This window comes from Pagrus pagrus (genome assembly GCF_965226575.1).
Source record: "Pagrus pagrus genome assembly, chromosome: 11".
NCBI classification, from domain to species: domain Eukaryota; kingdom Metazoa; phylum Chordata; class Actinopteri; order Spariformes; family Sparidae; genus Pagrus; species Pagrus pagrus.
This window is the reverse complement of record NC_140195.1, coordinates 20,390,959-20,411,969: the sequence shown is the minus strand read 5'-3', so window position 1 is coordinate 20,411,969 and position 21,011 is coordinate 20,390,959. Positions and strand designations below refer to the sequence as shown.

At 43.6% G+C, this 21,011-nt stretch overlaps 1 protein-coding gene across 10 annotated transcripts in view; it reads right to left on the bottom strand.

The window, feature by feature from the left end:
• The window catches only part of prdm16 (PR domain containing 16), a gene marked incomplete at its 3' end in the record, with an annotated part of 183,567 nt that overhangs the window by 81,968 nt on the left and 80,588 nt on the right, over positions 1-21,011 (bottom strand). For 7 of the 10 annotated variants that reach the window (XM_084366450.1, XM_084366456.1, XM_084366458.1 and 4 more), the window contains exon 3: positions 2,903-2,953. In XM_084366450.1, coding sequence (XP_084222576.1) covers positions 2,903-2,953 — 51 coding nt within the window. The remainder of the gene's footprint in view (positions 1-2,902; positions 2,954-21,011) is intronic. The other 3 variants (XM_084366455.1, XM_084366460.1, XM_084366462.1) reach the window with 1 other exon arrangement.

The following is a 21,011-nucleotide window of genomic DNA, read 5'->3' as shown; positions in this document are numbered from 1 at the left end:
ATGTTTTCCAGTGTCTATACTGTACATGTCATCTCATCCTATAAACCATCCATGTGCTCAGCCTGTTTTGTGCAGCCTTCCTGTATTAAACTAATCTGTGACTAAAAAAGTTGCAAAATAAAGTTTACAATCAACTTAATCATGTGTTTGCACGTAGATATTCCTCTCTAACAACAGATGTGTGTTACTGTTAATGTAAAGCACATCAATAACACACACAGTCATACACACACACACACACACACACACACACACACACACACACACACACACCTTTCAGCAGTGAACTAGTTTATTCACAAGCTACAACTCAATTAACATTCTGCCTTAATCAAGCATAGCGATGGTAATGACACAGTGGAGGCAGGAGAAGTCAATGTTTACGTGCCTATGTGTGTTTATGTGTGCGCCCATGCCCTGTGTTTGTGTGTGTGTGTGTGTGTGTGTGTGTGTGTGTGTGTGTGCGACTGCACGATGTGGATGAATGAGTCATGTCATAAGGAATGGCTCATGCATAATTTCATTCATATTCATAACAGGCATGTGGTCTGCCACCACCCGATGAGGGCCCACCGCAACTCACACTCTGCATAATGAGATGTGGCCAGTGTGTGTGTGTGTGTGTGTGTGTGTGTGTATTTTATGTACTGTAGGTAAGTGTACTGTTTATCTGTGTTCTGTCATTTGTGTGAATGTGTGTATTAAAACTTCTACAACGCATCAGTGATGTGTGTATGCGTGCTTTTGCACTTGCAAGTGTAAAAATGTGTGTGCGTGCATAAACGAGTGCACGGACCACTCTCATATGGAAGGTGGTTAGGTAGTTTATAAAACCGTGTAGGTTTTTCCACATTGTACGAACATGTGGGGAACAGGGACCAGCCCAAACCACCTGCGGTCAACTCTTAAAATAAGCTCATTGACTAATGTAGGATCTCAAATCAACCGAGCAGTCGGTGATTTGCATGCCTGCCTGTTTATAGACGGTACGGCAACGAGACCCTTGACCTGAAATGCAAATGAGGAAATTTAAGTGATTTTGTTTTTCTAAGGACCAAATTGGCCATAATTGTAAATTACGCCAAAAGAGATTTGAGGTGAAATACGTCTTGCGAAGGTTGAAGTGTCTCTGTACACACACGCTCTCCACTCACACACTGATTTTATTAAGGGGAGCTGGATTTCACATTGAAAGTTACCATTAGTTCTGCTCCTGATGTTTTGACTGTCCTGTCATGTAAGATAAGAAGCTCAAAGGAGACAAAATCCAAATCTCAGTTTTAATTTCTTTGATTGCTAAAGTAAAAACATGACATGATTAATGTTTTTAGCTCTGTTCTGTCGACCCCCATTAATCAAAGTCCACATAACAAATGTAAAGAAATGTTTGCATTCAAAACTCCTCTTTCAACCATCTCATACTGATGCTTATTGTACTGCAAGCTCAGCCAATCAATTTTGAAGTAAAAAAAGAAAAACAATTACATTTTTCAAGACAGTGCCAATAATTGGGTTTGGTTTCCTCTAAAACTCAAATCTGATAAAAAATGCACATAATTTACGACTGTCCCATTTTCAGCCATTGATTTAGGTTTCAGCAGCCCTGCCGCTGACTTGAGTCGGAGCTACGCCTGCATGGCTTCAGTCATTTTCACAAAGAGTGCCCACTCTGCTGTAGCCATTGTTCTTTCATGGACCATTAGATGGACATGAACTCTCTCGCTGTCCTGTCTTGACCCGGCGACACTGGCTGTAAAAACAAACTGCCCAGCCTCCTCAATAAATTTATCACCTCATAAAGTGGTCAGTGACTGGTCAATGGGACGTATCGGCCACAGTGTGTGTGTGTGTGTGTGTGTGTGTGTGTGTGTGTGAAGCGGGTGAAGAGAAGGTTACCTAGATTGCAGATCATGTGAAGTTTGTGCACTTGACAGTGAATCCAGTGTTAAAAGGCTGATTTATTCGTTCAAGCCTTTAATCTATGATCTTCATCACTTGTATGTTTTGTAGAAAGCTCAGCAAACTTTATACTAATACAAATATTCATTTATATTAATGTAGATACTTAAGTGCATTAATCAAACATGCAGATTATGTTTGTTATACAACAAGCAGCTGTCTTAGTTAGTTACTGTGTATTCATGTGCTGCTGGAAAATTCACGTGGAAATTCACGTGAACAATGTGGAAAATCGGAGAGCATTTTGGTACACGAGTTGCTGAGTTGACATCATAAGACGCTGAAACATGGCGGACGAAAATAAACATTGGGTTGATGTTAAGAAACTTTTACCGTAGTCATGTATTGTACAGTCATTTTATTGTTTCCTGTGCGCTTCCTTGTCACTCCAATATGGGAAACAGCTGTGAGATTTAAACGCTCTGAGCGATAAAATGAAAAACGACTTCTTTTTGGCGTCCATGTTGCTCCCACATTCTGACATGACGCACATGAACACACAGAAGTCGGAAGAACAACTTCCCAACTTGGGAAAAGGGACCATCCGAGGAGCATGCGTATGCAACATTTGATCATCCTTATTTAGAAGACACGCAAGAACAAATTTATACACAAGAGATCACAACAAGAAAATTCATACAATTAAAACCACCATGACACACACACACACACACAGCCACACAAAACAAGACAATCACAAATATTATTAAAGATTTGAAGTCTCGAGTGTGGTATGAACCTTTAAAGCCAAAATCTCAGTCTAATATGAAACATTTACATAATTGTGTACCAGGTAAAATGGCAAGAGCTGCCAGTACAAATATAGAAAATGAGACCTAACTTTTGTGCCATAAATTTTACTCTCACAATGACTTTGATACTTATGATGTGTATGTAAACCCAGCAGGCTAGTTGTCATGCAGGGCGGCTATAACAATCCTACCTTTTTGATGCAGCTGTCAGGGGAGGCGTCTTCATGGTCATTCATCATCTGCTAAGAAAAACAAAGAGATATATATTTGCAAAGTGCTTCATGGAACCAAAATCCACACCATTATCCAAATATCTGCTTATTAAAGCATTAAAAGAGAATATGGCCCTGGGTTGTGACCGTAGCTGCTTGATGACATGAGCACAGGGTGTTCACAGTTCATCACACAGACCCTCTGGGCTACAAATGTGACCAGAGGGATATCATAATGGTCCGAGAGGTCACAAAAACACACACACACACTTACACACGGAGGCAAACATAACATAACACCACACACACACCCACTCTGATGAATGAATGCCCCACAGATTTGACGTTAATTCTCCGCTTCAGCGTTGCAGGAAATTTTGCTGAGACTGTGTTTGTGTGTGTGTGTGTGTGTGTGTGAGTGTGTGTCTGTGTGTGTGTATAATTAAGCCTTCAAGCAATATTTACTGGGGGCAGATGGGTGGTAGAATGCTCCCAGTGTCTGCCAGAGGAAATGAAGGAAGTCGGGGAATGATGAAGAGATGGAGCTGCTCTGCTGCAACGAGGGGGCATTTCACATATAATGGCAACCCAGAGTCTCTCCCCGTCTTTCTCTCCCTCTCTGAAGCCCATTGATGGCAGGCAAGCATCAAAGAAGAGATGCAGACTGTTTTCAGAGCAGTTTTAGGTGGGGTGGGGAGATCAGCGTGGCACTTTACTGAGCTGAAGTGAAATTAGGCCTATAAAACTTCCTCAAGCACAGACACACGGCGTATCTGAGCCTCCCTTTTCCTGCTCCCTATCCTCCCCATCTGCCCTTTAACAGTAGCTATGTTGTTGGGGTGTTGTGACAAGACTGGCTGCCTTTATATTAGAGCTGACATATTAAAGTTTGTATTTCCTAAACCGGTGTGGCCCACCGCGATTGGGAAAGAGACATTTATCTGCTGTGGAATCTGCCGTGGAAACTGTGGAGCCTTTCTTTGACTTCTGGCATACAGCACCTTCTTTTATGCACCTTCCTATACAAGGCCTCGATTCAAAGGAAGTGATGATGAATTGTGCCTATGAGCTTATGGATGTGGGCACTTGTACGTACCTCAAGATAAAGGTCCATAAGTTTGTCTATAAGGCTATTAATTCTCCAGTAAATGGAAACAAAGTAGCACATAGAAGCACACTCTCAATTCTTCTTTCTCCCTTCTCACTAAACCAGATGGGCCATATGTGCACCCATGTGCCGTACGCCGTGGTTTCCTACATTAAGCTGTCAGGGGATCTGTTGCTCAGCCTCGCCAAATGGGAGCAATTACGCCACAGATACTTACGACAGTGTTCTCAGCCTACTTACACATCATCTAAACCTTTACAGAAGCATCCTGTTTCTGAAATCCATTTCAAACAGCGCAACAGTAAACATGTCATCCCCCGGGAGTTGCAGTCTCCCTCACGGCCAATGCAATTTGTCACACCGTTTTGACTTGTAACTGTAAGGGATGCAAATAACGATTGTTTTCATTGATGATTAATCTATCATTTATTTCCGCTATTAATTGATTAGTTGTAATCTAGAAAATGTCAGCAAATCGTTAAAAATGTCAATCAAGGTTTAAGCTGAAGATGACGTCTTCAGGGTCTTGTTTTTTCCACAACCCAAAGATATTTAGTTTACTGTCATAGAGAAGAAAGAAACCAGAAGATATTCACATTTAAGAAGCTGGAATGAGGAATGGGCTCATGGAATGGTGTTTAAAGAGACAGGAGCTAGAAGCGTTTCAGGCAGTTTGAGAAAACTGATGTGTTTTTTGAGCAATAAAGCATGTAAACCTATTCTGGAAATAACCCCCCCAAAAAAATTCTGAACCTAAAAATGAGCACAACATGTCTAAATTAAGCCAATTAGTTGATTATCAAAATAGCTGGCGACTAATTTATAAGTTGACAACTTATCGATTAATCATTGCAGCTATAGTCCCTATTTTGAAGATGTGCAAAACAAGTCATGTGGTGCAAAAAAGTTTCATCAAAAACTGATGTGTCCATGATGAATGAACAAATGCACTAACAAAGCCAAGGAGTCTGGTTTATCGCTTTTCCTCAGTGTTTACATTTTGTTTGCGATGGATGCATGGCGATGAAAAACTCCTGAAAGTAAAGAGCGAACAAGAGTTGTTACTACAGTCAGTACGAATGATTCGAGGTGTGCAGGATTCTTTGATTTCTTTGCAGATTAGGTTTAAAATTGTTATTTAGTTGCGGCAAAGAGATTCATGTATAAGTAGATAAGATCTCTGGCCTCTTTGCAGCTCTCTTAAGATGGTGTGCATGTTTATGTACTGTGTTTCTGAGACTGAGAGACATGCTTTTGCTCTTTGCAAAAATAACCACGGATGCACATATGCTGGTTTGCGAGAACAAAAGAGAAAGGTTATAAAATGCTCACGTAGCCTGAAAATAAAACAAACACTTTGATTTGTTTTTGACTTACTTATAAATTGTTTTCATCAATGTACCCCTGTGTGGGGTAAAGTAGGAGAACTGTTTTGTAGAAAGATAAATGAGGATTAATGCGTCTGCTCCCTAAGTAAAAAAAAAACACGCATGTGAACTTTAAACATGGCGATAGAGTAGATAGTGAAATAGAAAGAGAGAACGAGAGAGAAAGAGTGAGGCAGAGAGAGAGAGAGAGAGAGAGGGAGAGAGAGAGAGAGAGAAAGAGTGAGTAAGAGTGAGAGAGAGAGGACTTCCCCTTTCTTGTAATGCACAAGACCAGCTGCAACAGTTTACAAAACCAACAGCTTGGCTGGGCCGTCTAAAATGCTACCAGGCGTTCAACAACTATAGGACAATTTCTGGACTTTCCCCCTGCTCTGTTCAGCTGCATGCCAAGTGTAAATATGTGTGTGTATCAAATTGTGCAAGAGTAACCTAAAACTGTAGAAGACATGCAAGCAGACATGAGCGGTTTTACTGATGCCTTAATGTCTTTCAGCTTCAGGTGGGGGGTCGGGCCGCTGTGGGCTTTCTGCCGTCCAAACCTCAGTCTTTGGGTCCAGAAACACTGAGCTGACTGTCAGGAAAATGCTAATTATAAACCTTCCTGGCTTTGAATTCTATGTAATTCTAATCTAAATTGTTTGTCTGTTGAAAAGTTAGCCAGTGAGGGTTTTGTTGTTGTTTTTTTTAAAGCAACATTTAAAGATCAGTGGTAAACAGGGTTACCAGTGGTGAAAAGCAAGGGCTTGTGCAATGATGATAATAACTGTAACACAAAGGCAGGTGGAGTTGCTCTTTCAACACTGGTATACTGTGCACACACACACACACACACACACATATATACACTGACACACATACCAGACAGACAGAGAATAGCCTTGCAGCAGGACCTGCCAAGCAAATAAATAAGCTATTAATTAGGGAAGGAAAATGTGATTGGCCACCGACTGGCTGTGCTATGATTTATTGCGCGTGTCACCGTCATCTCAAAGTGACTTTTACTCTGGGTCGGTGAGACAGGTCCAAATAGAGACTGGCCTATGTTGAGAGGGATAGGTTTTCCACTACACACAGAGAGAGGTAAAATTGTCCATTTGTTCTGTATCTAGCCTGCTGAACGCTGACATGTCAATATGTCTTATGGAAAAGAGAAAACACTGAAGCGAGGGTAATTAGAAAGTGTGTGTAAGTGTGTGTCTGGGCACACAAACTTCTCTCTCTGGCCCATATGACCTCAAACATAAACAAATCCAGTCGTGGCTTGATGAAAGTGCAGCCACCTGCAGAATCCGTCCACCGAGAGCTGTCCAGACCCTCATTAGGGGTATGCGTAAAAGTGTGCGTTTGTGTATGTGTGTGTGTGTCTCTCACCATGTCTGCGCTGTGTGCTTTCACACTAGGCGAGAGGGAAAGCCCCGCCATTATTAGTGTTTCATAGCACAGCTTTTGTTATTGGACAGAGTCAGGAGTTTTTCAACAACACGTTAGCACCATGCGTACTGACATGCCACGATGACCAAGCGGACAAAAGAAAACACGGCGTGGGGAGAGACACTCAGTGAGTTGACTGCCTCATTGTTTTTACAAGACCTGTCACAGCCTAAAACACATGACGGAGCGAAATCCCGCTCAGTTTATTTCCAGAACTCATTTAACGTGAAAAAACAGCAGAAATGCCCCGAGGGGGGTTTCCGTATAGAGCCCATAAAGCATATGTGGTTTTTCATATACCAGCTCAAGTCAAACCTTGAGAGAATGACCCATACGGCGATATTCTAGTCATAAAATTCACCAATACGAAGGCTGAGTAAGTAGCCATAGCAACTAGAGGACCTCACAAAGCTTGCTCATCATCATCCTCAGGAGGAGAAGAAGAGGGCCCCACTTGGAGGTTTTGCGTCGTAGGAAAATGTTAGCGTTCTGTTGCCAAAAACAATTCTCCTCAACTCTGGATAATATGAGGCAATACAGCAACACGGCCCAATGGATGGCTGCGGATGTCACAAAGCCACAAGTTTCCAAAAAGAACCAGCAGCAAACAAACCTCAGGGCTTTTTGAACCAGGGCCCTGACTGACAACCCATTGGCTGCAAGAGCCACACCAAGAAAGCCACAAATTGAAAGTTTTGCTACGCATTTATTGGGAACTTTTGCAGCTTCTTGGCACGTTGACAGGACTTCATTGTGGTGGCGATGCCTCGGACGGGTTATTGATCTTTTTGACGTAAAGATGGGAAAGGAAGCAGTCTTTCACTGTGGGTCGTGTTGAATAATAAACTGCAGAGAAAGTGCATTTGTGTCAGGGAGAAAAAAAGAGAAAAATGAAAGGCGAGACTGTTTCTCATTGCTGGAGCCTTTCAAATCGGAGCTAACTATCATGTCAAACATGATCTCAACAAATGGATCTGACTCCTGTGACTCCCAGATACTGGCAAATCTGATCGGAACACTTTAAAATCAATGAAACGACAAGACTGCCCCCAAAAAAGGAAGAAAAAGAAGTGGGGATATCAAGTCTCCAGTGTTTATTTCTCCGGGGTCTGGTGCTATCATTTGAACTCTATGATAAAGAACCTTTACACGTTCCTGCCAGAATCTGCCAGATTGTTTGACTAAGGATACGCGTCTGATTCAGTCTGCTTCTTAGCATCAAGTCAAGACGGTGCCTGGTTGTGGTTCCAAGACCTTTCTCTGCATGTCCTTTAAAAGGGTGTAAAATGGGGCTATTTTGGGACTTCCCAGAGATAGGGGCCTTGACAGCTGACCCAAAACAAGACCAGAGCTATGACTTCTTAAAAACATGCCTCAACAATGAGGTTGCTTGCAGAGCTTAAGTAGGGAGGTGGGGAGACTATGGCAGGAGAGGAGGAAACAGGGTTAAAATTTGCACTGTTAAATACCAGGAAGTTGGGCGTCCATCAGATAGAATATATTTATGATGACTTTAATAAGCGGAAGACTTGAGGTGCTTTGGCCAAGACAAACATAAAGGGGAGTGCTGGGACTAAACTTTCCCTCTCTTTCTCTGTCTTAGCTGATAAAGAAGGTAATTATGAATGTAATCACTGTTTGGTCCCTTATCTCCACTTTGCTGTGAAGCTTAATGTGAGAAAATTATACAGCTCATTGGCAAAAGCAAAAGAAATTGATGCCAAAGGAATGCATGTGATGTCATTAGAAAGAGGAGAGGTAGCTTGACACTTATCACACCAGGTTAAAGCTAACACTGTTACCCAACCCTACATCCAGATGGGTCTATGCAGGGTGCGGCCTGTGACGGAACTAAGAACTGTTGGTGAGATAGAGCTTAGTGCACAAAGGTTAGATTTGGAAAGCAAACACTCAGAACTATTGTGCGTCTCTGGAAAGTCACGGCCACTTGTCAAATACAAACGGCTGATATTTACAGAACGAGCAATGACCCCGTGTGTCCTAAGAGTCTTTGTGTGATTTATGAAGAAAATGCCATAGTGAAATATCCTGGCAGGGTTTATGTTGACCTCAGACAGGCTTGTCTCATCATTTCAATGTCCTTTATGATTCACAGGTCTTGCATAGACATGTGTGGCCTAGGTGCCACACATCATACACTTGTTTGTATTCATACACACTGACAGTTGTAGCGTTTGATGTCTTTTCTCTGTAAGAAGGTGATGTCTCAGGGTGGCGTTTGCACTTAGTCAGCAAACAAACCTTGGAACTGAACCTCACTTTCATGAAAAAGAGAGTGAGAGGAATGCAAAGGGAGGTGGAAGAGAGCAGGATTCTGCAAATTTATTAAAAAGGGTCATATTTTCATGGCAGCCATGTACAACCATCCATCACCTGACGTCCAAGGCCCCTTATCCTTTTAAGGCCGTTGACTCTGAACTTGATATCGACAGAACCATACAGATAAATTATCTGCCTGGCCTCCGCTTTATTGATAAGTCATTTGGGCAGATGATCAGTAATAATCATAAGTGAATAAGGGTGCGCCAATAGATCTTCTGCTAGCAGATGCTGTGACAGCCACAGGGTTGAGGCCCAATAAATAACCCTACCTTTTGGCCTAAGAGGATTGCCTACACACTATCGGCAGCTGCTGTGGCATGCCTTTCAGATAATGATATATCACATCCTCCCTCTTCATTTTGATAAAGGTTGCAGTTTATCGATACGTGGCAGCAGGAAGAAAAATAATATTGCCTTATTTCTAATGATCTCCTCTTCTTCCCATGACATGTATTGCCTCTCAGCAAGCAGGAGGTTATGGGAGTAAGATTTAGGGTCTTGACTTGAGGGCATATAGATCGAATCAAAGGTCATGCCACGGATACTTTTCATTTCACATACCTCAGCTGAACGAGATGCCTACGCAGCCTATGCATATATGAATGTTTACATTTATGCACTACATAAATCTGACACTGGCTTTTCAGCTCAGCAATGTCATATGTTTCATATCTCCATTTCCCCTTGCAAACTGAATTTGTGTATTTAGAAACATACACCAGACCACACTGTCTGTTCCTCTGTCAAGTGCCAATATGAATCCCTAATTCAAACCAGGAATTCCTTTAGGTAGGTAGAAAAGGACGCGGAAACACGGAGAAGGGGATCTCTCATCGCGCCAGGGGCTTTTCTGGACGGCAGCCACCGAGATATTGTCACGTGACGACGGATAACTGGCGAGTAAATTGCATATCGTTTATCGGGGTCCGGCTAAATATTTATACCGTTTGCATATTTCAACATAAACAGAGGGGTTTTAGTAGCTTTTCATTTCTTCTTCTCCCTCTCTGTTTCTGTTACTTCAAATCCAATATAGGTACAGGAAGGACAAGCTGGCTCAAAGTGGCTGGACATAGAAGAAAATGAGGAGAATGAAAAAGACATTTGGAGCACACGAGTTTTAGAGAGTACATTTGTTTTGTATCTGTACTCGTGTGTAGTAGCCGGTCAGGCATCCCCCTGCAAATCCATCCTGCGGCTTTTCTGCATTTTTGGACCACACACACAAGCACACATATATATATACACACAGAGCTTGGGCGCGGGCCCAAGCATAGAAGTGAAAAGTCTCTAGTGACTTGGAGGCTAAGTGCATGTATATATGGGTCGGTGCCTCGGACAAGCAAGGGCTTTCTTCAGGGCTCCAAGGGTTTACACTGAGGTCAAGCCCTACACACGATGATGATGATGATGATGCTTGAGAAGGACCAAAGCCACGCCAAGTGACTCTCTGATGAGATTGCTTCAGCAGATAAATAAACAAGGCCTGACCGTGGATTTCCTGCTCAGGGTTATATGTGTTCTTGTTTGTATGCAGCAGGGTACTTCGGATAGTTTGATCTGATGCACCAAACAGACAAATTGTATACATGCGAGAACCATTACATGATTACAGTAGTAACAGGTCTTCAGATCAATTATCAAACACCACCCACAAGTTCTCTGTCTTCTGTATGCTTTAAGCATCTACATACTTAGCTCTTTAGCCTGTCTTCACTCTCTCAATGGTCTTTTTGTGCGGGTGTGTTTACAGGGAAGACGCAGAGCTTAGATGTTAGGTCATCAGTAGGACAGAGGTGAATGGTGTGGCGTGTGCTGAGGAACGAGTAAACAGATCCTAGTGTTCATAACACACTCTTTGTTAAATAGGTAGCCTGTGATTTTAGTAGCTTTTTATTGCACCAATACACTTAAACACACAGTCTTTTTCATATGTGTTATTAACCACAACAAACATAAAATGACAAACAGAAAGCTGCATCTGTTTGACATGACACGGTCCTTCCTACCAGACTGGTCCACCAGAGGAATAAAGACTGTGTTTCTGTATCAAATGATTGATTCTACAAAGCCATCATCAAACTTAAATCAAAAACTTTTTGTGATGTTTTAATTCAAACGCAATTACCGCTGACTGAAGCACGTACACGATATAAATACCAACAATAATAACGGCAGCTTAATAGTTCTAATAGCCGCTATTAACATGTGTATTATTTTGAGTTTGATGAGGAGATAAAACACAAAAAGCGTTTGTGTATAACAAATGGACTGTAACGAGTGCACTGTTTATCCTTTGGATTTCTTTCGGTGGCCAATCAGATTATTTACACGGTGGAAACATATAAAAGCTAGAGCAGTTCAAGGCAGCTGCTACTGCCAAAAGATACCGTCTGGAGATACTGGCTACAAATGGTTTCTTTGACTATGGTGGCCAGTGAGGAACATATTTTGCATGGGGGTCAGGCAAAGAAGAAAGAAAATACAAACTTCATTGCCAAATGCATATAATGGCCCCTAAATCATGATGACTGGCTATTTTCAAATTCTGTTCTTCCACCAGTCATTAAGTACATGAACGATTAAATACATTCCAAATAATGGCATAAAAGCTTCCACAGTCTGTTAGACTATAACAGCTGAATAATGAACAATACAATCACAGCTATCTTTAGATAATTTGCTGACAGGTTTTATCACAATACACAATTTTGCACATTGTCACGCTCAACAATAAACATGAAAAAGACCATAAAGAACTGAAAAAATACATCAACTGGAAACAGCAAGGTTACAATGAGAGATGAAAGATCGAACCCATTGTGCAAATGGATCATCCACCATTCTGCGCTCATTGATTCGCTCGGTTTAACATTTGTTGCTGCACAGCAGCCTCTTTGGGGCTCTCGTGCTCTGCGTCCAGTCTTTTCTTTCTCTCCAGCCCTCCCTCTGTCTCTCTGAGCACACACCATATTTATCCTCGCTCTCAAGAGATAGCAACATTTATCACCACGCGAGCTGTCTCCAAGTCCACAGGATCAACCCATCACCCCCACAATAAATGTCAAGCTGTCATGATTTATGCAGCTAATGAAATTGATTAGATGGCTACAGGACATTGTAATCGCATGATTCACTATTGTCCTGTTTACTCCACTTGCTTGAAAGACGTGTGTGTGTGTGTGTGTGTATGTGTGTGTGTGTGTGTGTGTGTGTGTGTGTGTGTGTGTGTCTGGGATGAAACCGGCAGCGGGTGGGAAAAACTGGTTTTGAGACATCTTGTCAACCACCACTTGGCAATGTACAGTTAAATTTTTGGAGCCACTGTCATCAGTCTTTATGATTCGGCCTTGAGGACTCTTCGAAAGAAGATATAATTGAGTGGAGATAATGTAGCAGTCCCACTCCCTTGTACAAAGGCCATTGTCTGATGTTTTTGCCATCAGAACCCAAGATGAGTTGAAGTGTTACTTACAGTGATAATTTCAGGGATGGTCTCAGACTTCAAAAGACTGCGCGTTAATGATGTTGCAAAAGCGATGACACGATGCTGCTGGTTATTCTGGGGCACTGAATGGAAAGACTGTGCATAAGAGTGGACTTTGTGGTGCGAGACAGTGCCAAGTAGAATTTTAATATCTGACAGATACCTCACGTCAATCCAAAGTTCAATCTCTCTTATGACATATAAACTCAGAACAGTCACATCCACACCAAAGATCACAATTTTGAGCACTCCATCACAGACACGTCAAATACTTTATACTTCTATCAAAGACGAAACCCACCTCTAATAAGTAGGCGAATGTGAATATTCATCCAGTTGACCTTCGGGCTCATCACAAATGAGTTTATTAGCTGGGCCATATAAGGTGAAGGCCCTTTACAACCCTATTAGTGAAGCAGAGACTATCTCTGTCACTGAGATTGATGTTCCCCGGCTTATCGAGCGCTTCCGTTATCAGCAGAAACCTTCAGCAAGGGATACTAAGTCCCATTTGCGCACCTCAGACTTGAGACTCATCAAACTCGCAGCTCTTTATCATCGGCATCATCAACGGTTAAACCTCTTATCATTTTTATCTTCATTGGTGTCAGTTTTATTTTTTAATGCAGAGCTATCATCACCATCCCGGCTGTTGGAATGACAAAGGTACAATATGATACAGATAGGATGCTCCGTCGTGGTCTCTGAACCCTGGTTTATAGCTGTCTGTCTGGCCAGTCCATGGGATGATGACAGATGACTTTATTGGGGGAGTTGCATGGTCACAACTTGCAGCCGGGACTTTCCATTAGTCATCTAACTAGAGCAATCAGCATGGAAAATGTTTGTGAACACCCTCCTGACCCTTTTTTGTTGTTTTTGTATCTGCGGAGCCAGAACGTAAGCTATTCTTCGCCCACGCCTTCGTCTGTGTCAATGAAAAAAAAAGACCAAACAAATTGATTTTGGAGCGTTTAATTTCTACTCATTTTTTGGCCCCTGCAGTTGTAACAGATGACTTGGGGAGAGAGTTATTGGACAAAGGAGGAGGGAAGGTGAGGGGCGAGCTTGGTGAGAGGAAACTTATCTGTCCTTGGGCTGTGGGACAGAGCACAGTGCCGGCTTTATTCAGCGTCTCAGCCCCGTCGTTAAGGAACGATGACACACTCCTCCAGGCCCGCATTAATCTTTAACAGTGTGATTTCTAAAATAACACCAGTGTTTTCCCTACGGCACGTGGGGAGAAAGAAGGCCCCGTTTCAGTGCTGCTGAGCTCAGTCAAGTTTTGTTTTTTCTTTCTCTTTCCCCACACTGTTCACATCGGAGAGCAGAGGGGAACGGGGGAAAGAGTTAGAAAACTCACAAGCTTGAACAGCGAGGAAAGAGGAGACATTGGGAGCATAAAGCAGAGCTGGAGTGGATTCGGAGCAACGTCACCAGATGTTAAAAGCCCTTGACCTCACTTACTCACCCTGACAGTGGCAGCTCCAGTGGCTCCCTCGCGCCACACATTACTGTTGTTAACAGTGTTATCACAGGGCAGCCCTGGGCAAGATAAAGACTGTGGCCGCTGATTGGTCTTAAGTGAATGAAGGACTGGCTGCAGACATATAGACGGAGAGGGGAGTGTCAGTCAGCCTGCCTCTGGTTAATGACAGTGGAGAGATAGAAGCTGAAACAACAACATTTTGTGGAGAGCTGTGTGTGTTTAACAGCAGGCTGGGAAAGAAATAGGACAGTGCCACTAATGTTGTTTGGGTTTTGGGAGCCAGACAGGAATCTCTCTTTCTCTCTCCCTATCAGGGCCGAGGGACGTAGCTTGGCCGCTTGCGAGTGACCATTACACAGCATGATAGCGCCGCAGCTTTGAGGTTTACCATCGGGACAAGCGGGGGGCCTCGTAAGGCACAAAGAAAAAGATGGAAGATCCAGTGAGCTGATTCTGACAGATAACCGCGGCCAAAACCACTCGCTTAAGAAGCCAACGGATTCTTGCAAACATCTTGTCTCACAAAATCGCATCCCACTCCCTTTATTTCTCCCCTTCTCACCCGCTGTGTAGATTCAGTATATCTTGTTTCACAGCATTTTTTAATTCGGTAGATGTTACAGTGATAGGAGCGCTCTCTTTTAAAGACTTTTTTGAGGCTGTTAAGCTGTCGGATAGGCTTATCCTCTCTGTAGCTTTCAATAACTTCCATGTGCATTTCATTTCTCATCTCCTCCCTCCTTCCTCTGTCTCCTTTCCGCTGAGTGCTCCACACAGTGTACAGAAGGTCGGGCCAAGGCTAACATGTATCTATAATGTGTTCGTCTCAGGCAGCCCCCTGAGGAGTGGAGCGCTGCTTCGGCTCCTTGGCACAGTGGACAATGTGGGTGTTGTGTGGAGGAGCTGGCTGGCTGTACACTCACAGACGAGTCAATCTGGGGCCACTGCTGAACTGCTGCCTGTCCTGCCGCTCTAGTGCCTCAATAAGACCCCTCTTCACTGATTTTTTTTTTTTTTTTTTAAATTATGCTTCCTTTATTTGTTTTGCATTAATTTTTTTTTTTTCTTAAATGACTCAACTTTTTCTTCTACTCCCCATGCTGCATTTGATCTGTTCTCACCCCTCACACTCACTGCGGCATGCTTTCTTTTATGGGCCTGTGTGTCTCTGTAAGTGTGTGTGTGCCTACATGAGAGTACTCCTTTTCACAGTGCTGACACCCGGCAGATTGAGACATCAGGCGCCTGCTCGCTGTGGTAAATTAGCCATTCTTCTCGGGGGCTAATTGGAAATCTAAATGTTTTGCAGGGGGAGAGAAGAGCTGTGAAGGAATGCGCTCTGCCTGGGAGCGGAAAATCAGATTACACATTTTTTTATTCAATATTTTCATTCAGTGATATTTGATATAGATTTACTCTGATCATCACTATGTTGAGGGAAATTGCAGAGAACAAAGCCTATTTAGTGAAAATGGATAGTGGAACACAGTAAACAATCTTTATCAAGAACCCTTTGTGGAGATGTATTCCCATCCTGAAACCCTTGCCACTTTTAATGAGCAAAAACTCAAAGCTCTGAATTAGAGGGAAATACATTTCCATGCATAATGACCCAACCAGAAAAAAGAAAAAAAGGCATTAATTACAGTGCCTCCATCTACATAATTCAGAATAAAATATGAAACAAAAATGCCACCAACACTAATTGACTAATTCATCACAGGGCCTTGTTGGTAAATGTTCCTCCCTGCTTGAGTAGTTTCTGCAAAATGAAAATATTTGCATAAAGTTAAGGTTTTAGGCCTGCCAGTAAACACTGAAAAGTGAGACAAAATATTGTTAAACAGCGTAGCATTTCTTGGTGTGATAATTATGAACACCACTTTCTTAACCCATCAGTAATGAGTAGTAAATTAGAGCTACACAATTAATCAAAGTATTATCAAAAGTGCAATATTGCCAAGTGCAATATTCAAATCACGGAAGCTGCAATTCTTTTGTGATAAAGGTCAAATGTGCGGCCTATAAATCTATTTCGCCAGATGTCGGGAAACATGTTTATTTGGTACAGACCCCACCAAATGTCACATCATTATGATTTTAATAGTTTTTTTTTTAAATTTACTTTTACTCTTTTTTTTTTTAAATAGCGACTTTCTTGCAATTAATGTAGTAAAACATGTTGTTATTGCACAGCTGTAATTGGCTATACCGCTTTGCCTTCCGAAGAAAAAACTTGTTTCCGTTGAAATTTTAAACTAAACAAAAATCTCATACAAGCGCTTTTCTACAATGTTAAAATTCCTGCCAAGCATCATCTTCAAAGTATCTTGACAAGTCAAAGTGGTGTGACTTTGTTCTTTCTAAGCAGACGGTCCTGTGAATGTGGCCGGAGGCTGGCCCGTGCACAGTTATGGGCGGTACTCCCCGTTGTTGGGGGTGAGTTTGAGGTGCTGGGAAAAAGGGCCGTGCATTCACAGTAAATGAAGCCTTCTGAGTAACCGTGGAGAGAGTGCTTCTTAACTGATGAGTCCAGAGACAACTTCCCAGATCTTCTCTGCCACATGGAGACACCCACAATGCTAAAGACCTACTGCCATCTTTAGAGCAAACCACAGAAAGCCACTGAATAGCCTGGTTTTAGCTTCGGCCATGAAAACAAACCTAAACACTGTGAATTGAGTTTTGTCTCATTCTTCTTAATTGGCAGCAGCAGGTTTTTGCCTCTTTTTCTTCACGGCTCAATATGAATAAATGCGACAAGCTTCTGATCCCGGCTTTTCAGCCTATGGCTGTTTATTTATCTATTTCAACTACACCCGAGGGAACAAAAGGCATGCAGAATGGCCACTGACAGCCATGTCGAATATCTCTTTCTGCCAAATCTGGCTGTTTTCTCTCACTGCTGTCACTTGATGTCTTTATGCAAGGCTGAGAGTTCGCCACTATGAAAAGGGCGGGGGCGAGCTGAGTGAGTGACCCCCACAGGAGGGGAGTATTAAAGTAAAAAAGAGAGCGAAAGCGAGGGATGGATGAACCAGAAGGCGGGAGAAAAGTGGAAGGGGGGAGACGGGGGCACCCCTGCCGGGTCCCAGGCATCTCGGCTGGCAGTCCCCATCTTGGCTTCAGACGGCTTTTGTCAAAGAGGGGAAAAGAGGGTCTCTTCTTCACTTGGGCATGGGACAATAGATGTTTTGTCAGTCAGGGAGGGGGTGTCAGTGGGGGAGTATGGAGGGATGCTGAAAGAGGAATAAAGCCAAGGACCCATCTTCACAAGGGGTGGGGTGGTGGTGGTGGTGGGCAGCCCTTTGGGACTGGGCAGATGTTGAAATGAGGATGATTTATTAGCCTTAGTGTCCTTGGTGGCACTTGGCCACCATCCCAGATTTGGAAGTGAGAGAGAATGACTGAGAGTAGGAGACATGGGGAACAGGAGGAGGAGGAGGAGGAGGAGGAGGGCAGCTATGTATCAGAGACATCTTAATACCTTCTATGGTCATGGGGCACTTCTTGCTCTCCGACCGTCATGGTATTTTTGTCCGATTCTCTCGTAGAAAAATAACTTGGTTGGGAGTCATCTGCATCACTGAGCTGGACCTTGTCACCCAGCATTACCCTCTCCTTCCACCACAACCCCCCAGCACCACCCCAACAAACCAAAACACACAGACTGTGTGTGCTTCCCCTCGCTGCCGCACCACCACCATCACCACCATCCCTCCCCTGCTTATATAAAACAACAAATTACCAAATTAACATTCCCAACAGTCCTCACTCTCCCTTCAAAGTTCTGGGCAGAGACCCTCCCAAACTTGCCAGAAAACAAGTGTAAAAAGAGAAATGGGCGCAAGTGGCTGTGTGTGTATGTGTGTGTTTGTGTGTGTTATTCATGCTGAGCGGTCAGCAAGATCTACACTTGTTGCCTCTGTTGCTAAAAAAGGAAAATTTAAAGAAATTAACTGAGGAGCTTCTGTGTATGTCCGCTGTGGCTGTGCCGTTCTGTAATTGGGAGGTGTCACATGTTTAAAGTCACAGCACGTCACCCTGTCATGCCACCCAAGAGCCTCGTTGTGTGTGTGTGTCAGAAGCTACTGAACCTAAAGTGAGAAGAAATACGATGCATTCCTCAGTGCAAACCTTCCCTAACAGTTTTTTTTACAGTGTATGAGTGCCCTTTTCCATCCCCACAGCAAACACACACACACACATCTTCTCCCGAACTTGACCTCCCAATTTCTCTCCCTGCTTCCTACAGCCCTCCTCTCCTCTCTCCTCCCAGCAACATTTAATCTTGCGACTTGTTTGTCCACCCTGTTTCCCAGCCCTCTGCTGACAAACTGTAGGAGGGTTACTTAAAGTAGTGGGGGAAAGTTTGGACAGCTTTCATCAAGCGTACCCAGGGGGAAGATTGATTGGCAAAGTAATTTACTGCCCAGTGTCCATTCTGCACTCCTCGTTCTCCACCTCCCTTCTCCTGATCCGTCTATCCATCCATTCATTCGTCTCTGACTCTTTACGAATCCATACCTGCTGCCTGGAGGTAAAGGTCTCAGTGGGAGTGATAGTGAATGTGCGTGTCCGTGACAAGTCTGCAGGTTGGCGTCTCGGTAACCACTGGCACAGATGAAAAAGACTGATTGTCTTTGAGCTTGACGAGGAGATTGACTGGACGGTAGTGTGTGTACGTGGCGTCCATGTGTGTACAATAAGCATGTGACTTTGGAGGTCTGGGGGGGGCGAGAGCTTTTGACATGAACGAGAGGGAGGGTCATCTATCATCTACAGAGAGGGGTCAGAGGAAAAGGCAAGAGAAAGGAGGGAAGAGGTTGCGGGGTCAAGTCTCCATCGCTCCCGCCGTCTTGTGTTCTCTCACTGTCAACCCTCATGGCGACTGACCACTCAGCGGAGCCCACTTTAGCCTCTCCCTCGCAAACTGCCAACCCCCCCCCCCCATAGGGCCCCCGGAAACTTTTGTTCCGTTCATTAGTACAACAAATACATACAGATGCTCAGGGAAGGAGGACGCGGAGAGAGAATGGATCCCCCCTCCATAAATGAGTGCTGATTTGAAGACAATCTGCTTCTTTGTAAACAAAAGGCATGCAGAGGAGCTCATGCGAGAAGTGGTCTCATTATTCAATGTAAACGCAGACAGTTAAATTTTTAAACAGGGTATTAGTGATAGGATGGTCTGTGATTTCAGGTTACTAGTGGATGTAAAGGACGGAAAAAAGAGATAATGCGGCACGGGACAGTGAAACCTTGAGTAATGGCAAACTGACAAGCCCATAGGATGTTTGGAAGTGCTGGAGGTGCTGATTTTATGTGTTTGTGGGTGTCTTACATGTGTGAACATGTGTGAGAATGAGTCCTTAAGGCTAGCGTCAGCATCACCTCACCATAATCAAATGTAATTTCATCCAAGCAAAGCGCTGCCTCTCGTTCTCTCTGTCTTGATAGCTACGGTACGTTCAGGTTAATGACTTTTGCCTCTGTGGTGTCCATCAAAAAGTCCACATCAGCGGAAAAAAGGGCCACGAAACATCTATTTCCCAGACAGGATGAAATGATTTCTTTCCCATGGAGACACGTCTTGAAGAAGAGAGGCGGTCGACTTGTACCAGAGGTTAATGACGAACATGGGACAATGACTGTGTGTGTGGGGAGCGGTGATGAATGGAGAGAAGCGGGGAAGATGGGTCTGGGGGCACAAAGACTGGCATACATATCCCTCCGCCCCCCATGAGTGCTCCATCCAAACTTTTTTTTACCGCTCAATGGCCCGTTTTCTCCTGTGTGTCCCATGAATTATGTAAACGACTATGGAATCCCTTTCTTCCCCCTGGCCGGAGGAAGGCAGGAAAAGGGAGGAAGAAAAGATAGAAGTGAGAGAAATGCCTCCTCCTCCTCCTCCTCCTCCTCCTCCTCACTTCTCTCTCTTCCTCATGCTGCCTGTGAACAACCTTTCAAGTTGACAGTGTGGGCCTGGGTTTGAGCTCTGCGGCCATGTGAAAGGACGATGGTGGCCGCTGAGTTGGTGGAGGGGGAGGGTCAGGGCACAATGACATATACGAGGAACCGAGGAGGCAGGCGGGGAAAGAATGCCGGCCTTGTTGTTGGACGGCTTGACATTGATTAATGAGAGAGAGAAAGACAGAGAGAGAGAGAGAGAAAATAAGAGGAGAGGGGTGGCATTGGTATAGTAGACCAGACATGGAGGGGGAGTTGGACTCTCGTAGGGGTGAGAGACTCCGGAAGAGCCGCAGGCTGCACTGCTGATCAGGAAGAGGGTAGGCGCAGTGTAACACCGCCCATCAAAAAGTGTGCGTTTGTATGTGTGTGTGTGTGTGTGTGCCTGGTGATACCCTGACTTTTTAGCCTGAGGGATTGTCTGTCTTCTCTCATACACAGAAACGCATGTAGGCGCACACAATTCAACGCAGGTCACATCAATCCTCATCCATCAAACTGCTCTTAAAAGACTGTCATCATCATCATCGTCATTAGGAGTTTCTTTGTTGTGTGTTTGTCACACACACTTGAGAAGCTCAGCTGCTCCATGAAAAGTGAAAACAGCAGCAGTCTGAACTCTGCAACTTGTAGTGTCATGGAGTCGCACCGATTCAGCGACAAGCAGCAGACGTGGTGTTTGTCTTGTTTTTTTACGACTCAGTGGAACATTATTATGATCACATTTGCTGCATGTTTATTTATCTTGATGATGTGCAGTGGTTGTGTTCATCTTGGGGGACATATATTTTACTTAAAGGTATATTAACAGCCGCCAAAGTATATTTGGTGACCCACTTTAGCATTTTATCAACAATCGATTAACTTCTGGA